The sequence below is a fragment of the Vicia villosa genome, unplaced genomic scaffold, assembly GCF_029867415.1.
Source record: "Vicia villosa cultivar HV-30 ecotype Madison, WI unplaced genomic scaffold, Vvil1.0 ctg.000114F_1_1, whole genome shotgun sequence".
Classification (NCBI taxonomy): Eukaryota; Viridiplantae; Streptophyta; class Magnoliopsida; order Fabales; family Fabaceae; genus Vicia; species Vicia villosa.
Window position 1 is genome coordinate 1,487,644 of NW_026705022.1, and position 13,957 is coordinate 1,501,600.

At 35.9% G+C, this 13,957-nt stretch overlaps 1 protein-coding gene across 1 annotated transcript; it reads right to left on the reverse strand.

Moving 5' to 3' along the window:
* Nucleotides 1–117: 117 nt before the first annotated feature.
* Nucleotides 118–5,902, reverse strand: LOC131624368 (peptidyl serine alpha-galactosyltransferase-like). The gene is made up of 8 exons (XM_058895320.1): nucleotides 5,316–5,902; nucleotides 3,962–4,132; nucleotides 3,605–3,848; nucleotides 3,323–3,523; nucleotides 2,487–2,965; nucleotides 2,095–2,259; nucleotides 1,195–1,438; nucleotides 118–1,103 (listed from the first exon to the last, which is right to left on the reverse strand). The coding sequence occupies exons 1-8, from the start codon at nucleotides 5,603–5,605 to the stop codon at nucleotides 435–437; spliced, it is 2,463 nt and encodes an 820-aa protein (XP_058751303.1). The 5' UTR covers nucleotides 5,606–5,902; the 3' UTR covers nucleotides 118–434.
* Nucleotides 5,903–13,957: the final 8,055 nt, after the last annotated feature.

Consider the following 13,957-nt stretch of genomic DNA (forward strand, 5'->3'; position numbering starts at 1 on the left):
CAAAAGACGATATTCATCAACGGACAAAAGGACGATATTGTTAGATTGGATACTAACACCAAAATTCGAACACTAGAATTTGAATTTCTATTGGTTATTAACATTTCGTCTGTCTCCTTATGATGAAAAAAAGTTGAGTTTGAACTTGTAGGTATCAGCTTCTTGTTCTACATTGTTAAGACCTTATGATTCTTTGGTACAAAATAATACAAACACTCTCAAATAAAGAAAAAAAGATACATATATTCCCTTTACAAATTTCTGAATCAAGAACTCTCAAAATTACTTGCTTTGTAGAATGATGTCACACACATGCTCACTCACTCAAGAAACATGCTCTCTAAGCTCTAACCTTGTGATCCTTCCATGGCAGTCTTAAAATTTGGACCAACTCACTTTACGCCGCTAGAACAAAAAAAAGAGCAGGACATTATTTATAAATCAACATCACGGCCGTGCCGATCGCGTCCACTGATATCCATGAATGCTGAATTTGAGCTTCTTCTCCTTCTATTATGATGTTTCATCCTTGTTCTCCCTCTTCTATGACCCGAAAACACTACATAAACTACAACTAAGAAACCGAATCCAGAAAATGCCCATAAGAACACCACCCAAAACCTGAAAGAACTCGGAATCTCATCTTTCTGAACACTTGCTAATTCCTCTGAATGGTTTGTCGAGCTGACGAGATTAGTTTTTGAAACAATACTTGCATCGGTGTTGCCGGTTTCACTTGAAGTTCCACTTTCTTCTGTTTTCTCATCGCCTTTTGTTATCAATAACGAATCAGCAGTAGGACACTTCTTCTTGTGATGAATTTCGAGTGCTTCGTTAAGGGTTTTTCCACATTCTATGCTGAGCATGTCTCGTCGGAAATTCTCGTTATTAGCTTGATCGACAGTTGAGGGATCTGGTGGATCTGGGAATTTGGCCCAGCATCTGTTGACCATGTCAACCTCTCGCCATTCTGCTTTGTCGAAACTCCAGTTCCCGACACTGAATCGCAACCCGTAATGAAAAACTCGATATTTGACATTCAGTGCGGGAACGTATCCCGGGTATATCAGTATCTCACTGCTTATAGTATGCTTTAGTTTCAACTGCATCAAATCAATAAAATCACTCGTTACAGCAACAAATTTTTTTCATATTTCAAGTATGCATCGTGATAAGAATGTAAAAACAAAATACCTCGGCTGCACCGAACGAGTAACCATACATCTCACTGATCCACCCAGATTCGTATATGTCTCCTGTTATATTTCTTGCATAATGAGCTCTATCAGCTCGAACCTCCTCAGTTTTATGCAGCCATAGCATCGCGAATTTCCGGAGATCATCTATATGCATAATGATCACACCACCAACTTTGTCGCAAGCCTCGGGATGGCTAGTATGTAATTTTGCAAGTTCGTTGTCACAGCCAATAAGGTAGCTGGCACGTAAGATTATTGAAAAGCAGATTAGTCGTCAAATCAAAAAATAAAACGATAAAACAGACATCAAAATAGTGACCTATGTGTTTGCAACCATGAAAACTGCAGTCATCAACACTGCGTTTAAATCAGCATTGTCAATCACGGAATTCCGCTAAGCAACAGTGCTATATAGCTACAATAGTCAATATTTGACAACATTTAACACTAAATAGTGTATCACGGAACAAAAGCGATTTTTTCATATTCTGCCACGTGACACTCTAACGCCGCTACCCGCCTCTATTTAACAACATCAGTTTAAATTAGGGGTGGTAAACGGCCATGCCCACCCTTCAAAAGCCCGGAATATAGTCGAGGGTGCGGGCCTAAAACCTTGGGCCGCCCTGCGAAAAAATGATGGCAGGGCGGGGCCACGGGTACTACACCCTCCTAAAGCCCAAATATTCATCTTGATGTGCGCGCTCGCAAAAAAATGGGGCGGGGCGGGGCAGGCGGACATATTAGAAGGTGCGGGCCTAAAACATTAGTCCGTCCAGTGAAAAAATGTGGGCAAAACAGGCATGTCCGGCGGGTCAGGCCCGTTTTGCCACCCCTAGTTTAAATCAACATTAGTAGGTCTCATAAACATAAATCCAAGTCACACGAAGCTTACTCGTAAGGAGTTGAAACAGGATGGCCACGGGAAGCTTTGAATTCCCACGGTGTGATTGGGCCTCTCAAGATCATATCAGCATCAAGTATCACTATGTACTCAGCATCGATTTTTACATGATTAAGCCAATGAAGAACAGCAGCTGGCTTATTAATTGCTGGATACCTAAAATGAAACAGAAGAACTATCAGTTTATATCCTTTTCAAAATTAACATTAAATCTCTATAATAAAATGATTTTGACATTCAATAATTTAGATCCTATTTTTAGATATTGTTAAGAAATGCAGAAACTATTTCGAGTTTGTTTACCATAATGAAAATCACTTTAAAAAAATCATCCATCAATAGTGATTTTTAAGAGAAGCTACTCAAAAGAACTTAACAATTACCAATCTCCTGTTAATGGATGACGATTCATGGAAGGAACATAATGAGTAGGAGCCAGATCATGGCCTTTATAATTCCTCAAATCCTCATCGGAGCAGCTAAGTAGTCTGGTTACATTTCCAGGCTGTCCACTCAAACGAAAACTGTGCATAAATCCTACAGTTTGCCAATCGAAGTACTTTGTGCATTCCGTGGAAAAAAGTGTATGGATTTTGGGATGCGGCTTTCCATCATCGTGATCAACGGGTGCTTTGACGATTTGTTCATCCATCATTTTTAAAGTAGCAGGAGTCACATATTTTGGCTTAGTTAGTTCGGCAAAAGATTTGCTTTTTAAAAAGCTCAAGTATTTCGACCATGCTGGCTTTGGACAACCGTTTGCTCCGTGGAGTAATACAAGACCTTCGTTTATAGTGTTTATGCACTCTATACTTATAAATAGACCTCGCCTTCGGTTAGCGTCAAGTTCCAACTGTAATAACTGCAATAAAATGCTTTCTATTATTAGAGAAACTTAGAAAATCTTGATGCCATATGTATGTACACATACAACCTCTATAGCACCCGACACCTATATATAAATTTGTTCGTTCAGTGTCGGTATCAGAAACCGACAACGACACTTGTGATCACGTTTAATTTATTCATTTTTTCAAATTATTACCGATTTCAACGTGTCAGTGTCGGTGTCGTGTTTCTAGTGTCCGTGTTTCATAGCTTACAACGAACAGAGCATTAGCAAATTACAAATATAACGCGGGTTTTCTTCTCCTACCAGACAATTAGACCATGTAGAAAAAATAAAAAAAAATTTCTTTCTAAACCACATGTTGCATACCTCTTTCGGATAAGGAGGTTCTGGAAAGAGCCGGTTACATTCATAAACAATTCCATCATCATGGTGAGCCAGTTTATTAAATGACCAATTCCCGACACTAAAAGGAAGCCCATAATGAAGAAGAACTGGCTCAATTCCCTCTTGGGGAATATAACCCGGGTAGAGCATCAAGTTATCATTGATCTTGTGTCGAAGTCCTATCTGCAAACACACAACACAATTAGTGAAAGCTGAATAGTCAATCAGAATAACGAAATTGATAATTTACGGTATTTTACTCACTTCTGCAGCACCAAAAGAGTATCCATACATCTCACTGATCCATCCTTTCCCATATATGTCTCCGGTTATGTTTGTTGCCCAGTGTTCCTTATCTTCCCGTACTTCTTCCGTTTTGGAAAGCCACAGCGGGGCGAATTTTCGCAGGTCGCTTATATGATAGGCCAAAAGCCCGCCAACTTTGTCACACAGCTCCGGGTTTTTGGTGTGCAGTTTAGCCAAAATATTGTCACAACCTTTCAAGTACCTGGAGAATTATTTTTCCATATATAGCAAGTTTCAATCATGAACTATAAAATGAAATACCAAACATCGCGCACGCGCGCACATGTATGAAACAAGTAAGAAATTATTGAATACCCATAATATGCTGCAACAGGTTTTCCTTTCTCGGCACCAAGTTCCCAAGGTAAAATTGGGCCACGGATAATCATATCTGCGTCTAGAATGAGAACCCAATCAACATTTATTGCATCCTTACTATGTTTAAGCCAGTGTACTACCCCAGCAGGTTTGTTTATTGCAGGGTACCTGCATAGATGACAGAAAATTCCTTCATTTTGCAATCTCGAGAAAACAAATCTATATAAAAAAGAGTCATTATTTAAATACTAGGACTCAGAGTCAGAGTAGTCAAGATCGAGTGTTGGATCGTAAGATCGTGCTAAGAATGCTTGAGTGCTACGAATAGAGAAATATCGCTTTCGTCGTCGGCATGGTCAAGATTGAGCTTTTTGAAGCAAGATCATTAAAAAAACGTGTTGGGTCTTTTTTTGGGGCATGTATTATGATTTTCATGTTTTGTGTATGTATGTGTATATATAAAAGTATGAAATTACCATTTTTCCCCTCAGTAAGATCTTGCGTGTTGTGCTAATGATCCGAGTTTTACGATTTTTCACAAGCCGACCGATCCTACTAAAGATCTCGTACTTGACTACATTGCTCAAAGCTATCCTATTTATCGTAATTACCCTATTTACATTATACTCCTTACCTAACAATTGAATCACACAATCTAGATCAAATATCGCATAAATAGTTTCATCACTGCCACTTAAACCCAACAACATTTGCACATACAGTTTCAAGAATTAACAAACGCTAACCCTCCAGCATGCCTAGGAAGAACAACAATACTAGCTACTAAAAATAACTACACACACAAACAAAAACACATCAAGCAAACTTCAAGAGTAATTAAAACAAACCACCAAAGTCAACCACATTTATGAATAATGAACTTCATTTAAGATCAAAATCAGACCGATCAGAGAAAACCGGAACTCGAATTTTAGCTGAAACAATAGTCAAACACTTATTAATCAGACTTTACTTACCTCTAGACATAGTTTTGGATTACCAAGGTCCCTTCCCTTAGGAAAGAGGGATTAAGACAAAAAGTCAACCACATTAACATCACTTCACGATTAACCACACAAGCCAATCTACATTTCATAATCCATATTCCAAAACATTCCTAAAAACAATTCCCAATAATAGTAGTGTCAACATCTATAAAACACCAACACATACACCAGTCACGACACATACATCTACGCCTATAAAACATTATGCACAGACACAACACAGACAGCTACGCCTATAAAACATTGTGCAGGTAACTGACCCATGTCAAACATCAGACACGTTTTTCATCTGAACTATCAGTGCTAGATAGATTAGCATCAGTAATTCAATATTAGTATCTTACCAATCACCAGTTTTGGGATGTCTACTCATAGAAGGAACCTCAAAAGTAGGAGCCAAATGCATCCCCTTATAATTCTTCTTCTCTTCATCAGTACAACTAAGAAGACGTGTAATAGGCCCAGGTTGTTTAGCTTTCCTATAACTATTCATCAGCCCAACCGTTTGCCAATCAAAGTAATTATGACATTCAACAGAAAACAGTGTGTGTACCCTCCAAGACACCTTCCTTGCCCCTTTTGTAACATCAATACCCAACATCATTAACAACATCAAAATCAAAACTTTCTTCATTGTAGCTCGATTTCAAGGATAGATGCAAAATGGGTGTCGCTTCAAAGATCGGAATTTTACTTCATGGTGTTGTTTGATCTACATCGACATGCATAAGAAGTAGTTGTTTTGTTGAGTCAAAATTTGGGGGTTTTGTGAAAGATAGTTTATTGGGTGATAGAAGAAGAAGATGATGATGATTTATTGTAAAAAATTGAATTCAATGAACTGTGAGTTTAATAATTAATAATAATTGTAATTATTATTATCATGATTATGATCTGAATCTTGAAATTGGGAGTGTAGAGTTGGTAATGGTAGTGTCGTGTATAATCTTCAACGCTTTGGAATTTTCTGTCCCTTCTTATTACGAGCCCGTTTGTTTTGGCTTTTTTTAAAAATAATTTTTATAGTGTTATTAAATTTTGTGAAAATTTTTTTTACAAAGAAACTTTTTATAAAAGTTTCAAATGAAAAATCAGTTTGAATAGTTATTCTTAAAATGTGATTTTAGGTATTTCATCTATTTATGGAGAAAAAATTTGGATATCAAAATTTCAAAAAATCACTTAATTTTGAAGCTATTTCAAATAGATTTTCATAAAATCATTTTTGAAATACAACTTTTTGAAAAAATTATGATTTTGACTAAATTTTGGTCATCAATTATGTATGTTTATGTTATAGAATGTCAAATTAAGTGTTTTATTTTAGAAAAAACGAATATAAAAAACTTATAATATTTTAAAAAACGGTTTTAGAAAATCTATTTTCAAAAATACAAAGAAAAAATCCATTTTTTAAAGCTGAAACAAACTCGCCCTATATCCCCATCATAATTAGCATATTTGTTACAACAAAAATTGAAGTGTCACTTTTAATTTTATAAATTTCAATTGCAAAAGAATCAATTCATTTATTTATCTTTAAATAATTGAAAGTATTATATTATGTTATTAGACAAATGCTTATAAGAAAGTCAGAGATGTGAAAGAGACATCTTCAATGCTAACGAATTGCAACAGTCGTGAAGAAATCAACACATATTATTTGTCAGAGACAAGACAACGTTCAGGCAAAGTGGAAAATTCACTGAGACCTTCACGTCTCTAAACACACACTAGGAACAGATATGCGAGAAGTCATCCACATGCATAACATCCCTTAACAAATAGCCCCAAAGACAAGCGTTTTGGGGCCTAGGCCTAGAAGTTGGTGCAAGTTTCACAAGCTCAAGGGACATCATACTGAAGATTGCAATTAGTTTAAGAAGGAGATAGAGCACATGCTTCGAGAGGGGCGCTTGAAGAAGTATGTCAAGAGCGACTCTGCTCAAGGGTCGGGAGAATATAACTTTATAGGGCAAGATGCATCAGGGAGTCCTGGATCTAAGAAAAGGAAAGAACCAAGCAATGGTGGCGATCGAGTTGTCCGCCATACTCTCAATATCAGGAGGATTAGTCGAGGGAAGAGAGACCAGTTTTGCCCGTAAAAGATATGATCGCCAAATCCTAACCATATAAGGCTTGCCCACCAGTTGTGATACGGGCAAGTTAGAAACTCTAGAAGCTGAGATAACCTTTTTTGAGAAAGATGCTGCAGGCACCCACCCACCCACATAAAGATGATCCAATGGTTATCACCATAAGATGTGATGATTAGGAAATAAATGGGGTATTGATTGATCAGGGAAGTTATGTAAATATCCTCTAATAGGATGCATTTTAGAGGCCTCGCCTGGACTTAGACGACCTCAAGCCCTTCTAAGGATCATTGGTGGAAATTTTGGGTGAACAAGTGCAAGTGCATTATATAACATTGAAGACTACCTTTGGAGCATAAGAAAATACTAGGAAGATTAAGGTAAAGTAACGTGTCATTGATATGCTTTCCTCATATAACACGATTATAGGCCACCCTTCCTCTAACCATCTAGGAATTGCCTTATCTATATTGTATTTGTGTATTAAGCACATGCTCCCAAGTGGGAAAGTAAGGGTTATCCAGGGAGATTGCAAAGAATTGCTACCTGTAGAGCCTAAAATTGATTAAGGTCATGACTGTGGGCATGAACACTATTGGCATGAAGATGGAAGCCAAACCTCTAGGTGAAGCTCTCATGGATGAGGGTCTGGCCACTCCAGGCCAAGAGGACACAAAAGTTGCGGGAAAGGATTTCTTGTTAAATGATGATAATTGTTAAGGAGTTGAGCCTTATTTAGTTCATTTTATTTTTCGTTTTCTCTTATTTAGGTGACTTTCTTCCGCTTGTAAGAATAATTTGGTGACATTCTTTCTCTTTGTAGAGAACAATTTTTCCCATGTGCCGCCAACGTGACATAATGTTTTTAATGAGGCCTATCACTTTATTGCATGAATTTAGACTATTCTTGATTTGTTTACAGGGAATTAAGGATCAAAAGGATATTATCTAGATTGCCCGATGCGGTGGATCCTTATGCATGTGTCTTTGCCGACTGTCGAGGAAATTATACATGTTGGACCCTTATATGAGAATCTTTACCGCCCTTTGAGGCTATTAAACATGTTGGATCCTATGAATGAATCCTTGCCGTTCCTCGAGGCGATTACACACTAGATACTTACAAAGGAATCTTTACCATTCATCGAGAAAATCATAGATGTTGGATCCCCATGAAAGAATCCTTGCAACCCTTTGAGCAATATTGGTATTTCCAAGTGAAAGCCCTTGTTACCATGAATAGGAGCTAAGACCACGTTATGAAGTAACCGACGCAGATAAATTTGAAGTATACAAATATTTCATTCAATTAATACACATAGAGGGTAAAAGAGTATAAAAGTGTTAAGGAAAAATAATTAAAGAACCTCTCTATTGAACATTGTTACAAAAAGGGCGCTAGAGACACAAACAAATAAGCCATGAACTTATAGATCCTAGGGGTGTGCATGGATCAATAACCAAACCAAATTGAACCATATATATGGTTTGGTTTGGATCTTAAAACTATTTTACTAAAACCGGTTTATTTTTTAAAAACCGGTTTACATATGGTTTGGTTTGGTTTTAAACCGGTTTTTCACAAAAACCAGTTTTAACCAAAAAACCGGTTTTAAACCGGTTCTCTTAAAACCAGTTTTATTTTATTTTTTAAAAAAACCAGTTTTTAAACCAGTTTTATAAAAAACCAGTTTTTAAACCAGTTTTATAAAAAACCAGTTTTAAAACCAGTTTTTAAAAATAACCAATTTAAAAACCAGTTTTTAAAAATAACCAATTTAAAAACCAGTTTTAAAACCAGTTTTTAAAAATAACCAATTTTCAAATAGCATTAAAACTAAACATAAAAAAAACCATTAAAAGAGCAAATACTTGTGACTTATAAGAGCATATTATGTTTAACATGTAAAGAGACATAAGTTCTACAAAATTAAGATTAAAACTAGTAGTATTGTAATCCTAATATGGTCCACAAAAGATCTAGTAGTTACATGAAGTTTAATTAAACCGCACACTAAATATCATATAGCAACAAAAAAAAAAGACACTCCAAAATGGACATGTTAAGTCTTAGTCTCAAGAAGCTCTGAGCACTTTCTTATTTCACGCTAATGCCAAATTCTTCCTCAACTTCCATCACAATCTCAACCTGCACAAAATTTAAACCGAGTGGATTAAATTCTTCCTCAAATACTATAAATTCACACATAATCATACAAGACAATCCACCCTATTCATATTAAGGAACTCCAATCCAACACAATTCAATTACAAAACAAAAATGATATATGGTTTTAATAAATGCAAACTCCAAATTTGTCATGTGTAGTTAATCTACCATAGTTCCTTAGCATTTGTGTAAATTTCTTGGTCATCATCATAGGAATCAACATTGTTAGTTGAAGAGATAATAAAATGAGTTCTGACTGCAAATTGGTTATGTGAAATGACTATGACTGAATCAAGACAAACCATGCATGATATATTCATCACGTGAGGAAATCATAATAAGATTTAAAATCAAACACATGCTATGGCAACCTATTACTAATACTAACATTCAAAAACCAAAAGTATACATATAAATCTTTGTTGGACACTAAGAAAGAGTAGTTAAATATTTAGTAGAAAAGCTTTACCGAGTGCAGTACAACAATTAAACCGAGAAGTCCTCTTCAAGTGCAACAGAGGTTGAGGATGTTGAACAGCTAGCACCATCTTCCGTACGAAGTAATTCTACAAAACATATAAATACATTTCATTATGCCTCAAGTATAATAAATAATAATACATTAGCGAGTATACTTAGTTATCATACCTTGCTCATATCTCTCAAGAAGATCAAAATCTTCATTTGTAATCAAGGATGAAGATGTTCCTTTGAGCCAATCCTGAGTGCATATCAGTGCTTCGACTGTTTTAGGTGTTAATGAGCTACGATATGGATCAAGCACCCTTTCTCCTGTACTGAATGCAGATTCAGACGCCACTGTGCTTATTGGTATAGCTAGCACATCCCTTGCAATGTTTGCAAGGATGGGATAGCGGCCAGAGTTTACTCTCCACCACTCTAGAACATTTATCTCCATGTTATGCTCTAACTTCTCTCCAAGATAAGCAATTAATTCATTATCTGCATTGTCACACCCTTCTGAAAGATAGAACTCAGCAGTTCCATAAGGATGACTAACACTACCAAAAACTTGCGGCTCATTTGAATTACCTTGGGGACACATAAATCCAACACAATATTCCTCATAAATAGATGTCAAGCAAGACTCTAAGGTTCCTTTCAAGGCATCAGCATCAACCTTATTATAATATCGTCGTACCATCCAATCAACCAATCTAACCTTGCGTCTAGGGTCGAAAACTAGAGCAATCAACAACAACATGTTAAGCTTATCATGAGATCCCCAATACTTATCATACTTCTTCTTCATCTTTTGAGCTGCTGAACGTAGATGTTCATCTTCAGACGCACACATAGCCACAATGCTCTTTCCAATACCCAGGACCTCAAACATATAAATATTGCTTGTCAAATAAGATGACCCTGATATTTTTACAGTAGCATCATAAAACAATTTCAAGAATGGAATGATTAAGTTGATATGCTTCCAATCGTCTTTCGTCGGAACACCTTTTCCCTTTTTTGTCAATTCATTCACATACCTAACACAACATAAAATGAGAATAAGTAAGATTAGTCTCTTCATAACTAGGATTACATCATTAAAACAACAAGGATTACATCCAATCTGGTCTCAAAACAAATTACAGAAAGAACTAAACAACAAATTTCTTTTCCACTACAAAGCAAACAAATGCTGAGAAAACTAAGAAATAAAAAGTGAGGAACTAAAGCTCAACTTTGAGGAAGATAAATCAAACACCAGAACAATCAAAGGTTTTGTAAAAGACATCCTTGACTCTGTACGTAAACTGAGAGATGTATCACTGATCTCAAATGCAACAACCAAAATCAGCAAATACATACTCTGACAGTTCATGACAAAATGTTAGAAGATTGAACTGTTTACAGTCTTAACATCATAAAATCAAATTCAAAACGCAGCTTGCAAAACGGCAGTGACCAAAGTTTAGATGAAGATTGGACTCTCCACATTCTGACTTCAACAACCATTTAGTTCGCTAAATTCAATGACTAGATCAATTTGTTAGCTCAAACAAACAATATGAAACAAACATAACATAAAAGTAATGATAATGCATTCACTAGCAGACCCATCATTATCAAAATAAGACCTATTTGGATGTGCTTATTTTAGCTTATCTACAGTCCTAAGTTTTGTGAGATTGTTTGAGAGACCAAGCATTTTTCTTCACTTTGGATAGTCATGACATTCGATAGAAACTAAGAAAACAGTCACTGCCTATTCAGTCCTTCTATTAAGTAATGCTAAGCCATAACTTTTAATGATTGCTCCTCATTAAATAAGGAAAATGCAAAACACCAAATTGCTCCTCATCAAATAATCAGCAGAATAGACAACATGTTCAGTTCTTACATACATGATACAGTATACAATATACACCAACAACCATAAATTATAATTTCTGATCTGACACAGAGATAATTTAGGGGATAGTTTCTAGCAGTATGTGTTTTGTGCCCATAGTAATATTCACTAATAAAAAATTAATTCACGTACCTTTTATTTCGGTAACCTAATTCTTCAAAAGTTCTTTCATGATTTGATGCGGATACTAACATCAAGTAAGTTGAATTCCAACGAGTCTCAACATCTAGAGAAACTAAACCTTTATAGTCCATGCTCTCCTCATCAATACATGCCTTGAATTTAGCAAGTCTCGCGGGAGAAGATCTAGCATACCAAACAGCATGACGAACTCTATAAACAGAAGCATCAATGTCTTTCAAACCTTCTTTCACAATTAAGTTCAATATGTGTGCGCAACACCTCATATGAAAATTGTTTCCGCTCATAACTAAACTATTCTTGGACAAAAGCCTTCTCTTGAGACGTTCAACCCCAACATCATTAGATGAAGCATTATCAACCGTCAAACTAAGCACGCGGTTTAAACCCCAACTATTCAAACACATCTCCATTGTTTCACAAATAGCATCTCCTGTATGACTTGTGACTTGACAAAAAGTTAAGATTTTCTTCTGTAAGTGCCAATTATTGTCAATGAAATGGGCCGTCACACACATATAGCTCAACTTTTGACAAGAAGTCCACATATCAGTGGTGAGACAAACTCTTCGGCAATTCATAGAGAGAAAATTTTTCAAAATCATTCTTTCGGTGTCCCACAGTTTCAAGACATCACGTGCCAATGTTGTGCGCGAACAAATCTGAAATCTTGGTGAAGCGAGACTCATAAATTCATGAAAAGACTCGTGTTCAACCTTCCGAAAAGGAATCTCCATGTTAATGAACATCTTAACCATTGCTCTTCGAATAGCTTCTTGGTCAAACTTGACAATTATAGGAGAGCCAACTTGTTCTTCATCACTTGTTATACAAGATGATGTCTTTTGCTTCTTGTAAGCGAGACATCTCGATAAATGAGCATGCATTGAACTAGTTCCATTATTATACTTAATCTTTGTGTCACAGTATTTGCACGAAGCTTTTTGTTCTTCTTCTGACGATACAATGAAATGATTCCAAGCCTCTGAACGATTCTTTCGCTTCTTAGTCTGAGGAGGTGGCATTTCATTAGAGACGGTAGGTGGAGGGGTTGAAACCGTATTCTCGGATGTTGCATAACTTCCATTAGTCATCTTGAATCTGTTAAAAAGACCAAACACATATTAAAAATAAAGAAGCATTCATGAAAAGTTCTTAGAGAGAATCCAAACATATAGATTTTTCTTGTTTTCAGCAAAGTATTCGGAGAACCGGTGAAAAATAACGTCGGTTCTGCAATCAGTGCAAAATGTGCGAGAGTAAGTAAGCATCAAATGGGAATTTGAAGTTTATTATGAAAGAATACTAGTGATTGTTTGGTTTTACAATTAAACATCTCAATTGAAGAACTGAATCTAAAAGTTATAGAAACTATAGCATTTCAATAAGCAAATTATTAATGATCTCCTTTAGCACATTCAAAAACAAAGACTCTTAGTTGGTCAAGGTCTTGCACTCTTGCTTTGCTAATTTTCCACGGCTGTTTATTGTGAGGCACCAATAAACATAGTAAGTCTTTGGAATCACAATATATGCAAGGCAGTGACAATTAGCAAACAACAAACTTGATCACACACAAAAAAAAAAAAAAAAGAGCAAACAACAGTTTTGCTTCTCTTCTCTAAAAGACACTCAAAACCCAATAGTTATGGATGTCTATACTGCAACTATAACCTTCCTATTGTTTATGTCTGTTTGTTGATGCACCATAAATATAAAGTCTATAAAAATAGATGGCAGAAACATTTCAACAAACAGTTAATGGGCATTCACGATAAAGACGTATATTTCATAAAAGCCCAAATAAAAGTATAAAAACAAGTCACAAGGTCAAATGGGTTTTCAACTATGTGCAAAATTTCAATGTAGAATTGCATGTTGAGATGAAAATGTTGGTTTAGTTGAGGTAAAAAAGAGTGAATTGGAATCGATTGAGATGGGTAAAACAGTGCAATTTGAATATTGAAGAAGCGGAAAAGATGAATAACCTGATGATGAAATTGAATGTTCAGAGTATGAATCCTTGTTGACAAGAGACATTCACCGTGTTTCTTTGGAAAAAGAACAACGTTGTGCGGCTGGGAGAAAGAATGGAAAGGAAATAAAATGTGGTACCCATAAACTGATCCGGTTCAAAAAAACGGGTACCGGTTTTTTTAAAATTTATTAAATGGAGCACCAATTTTAAAATATAGAATTGGGTTG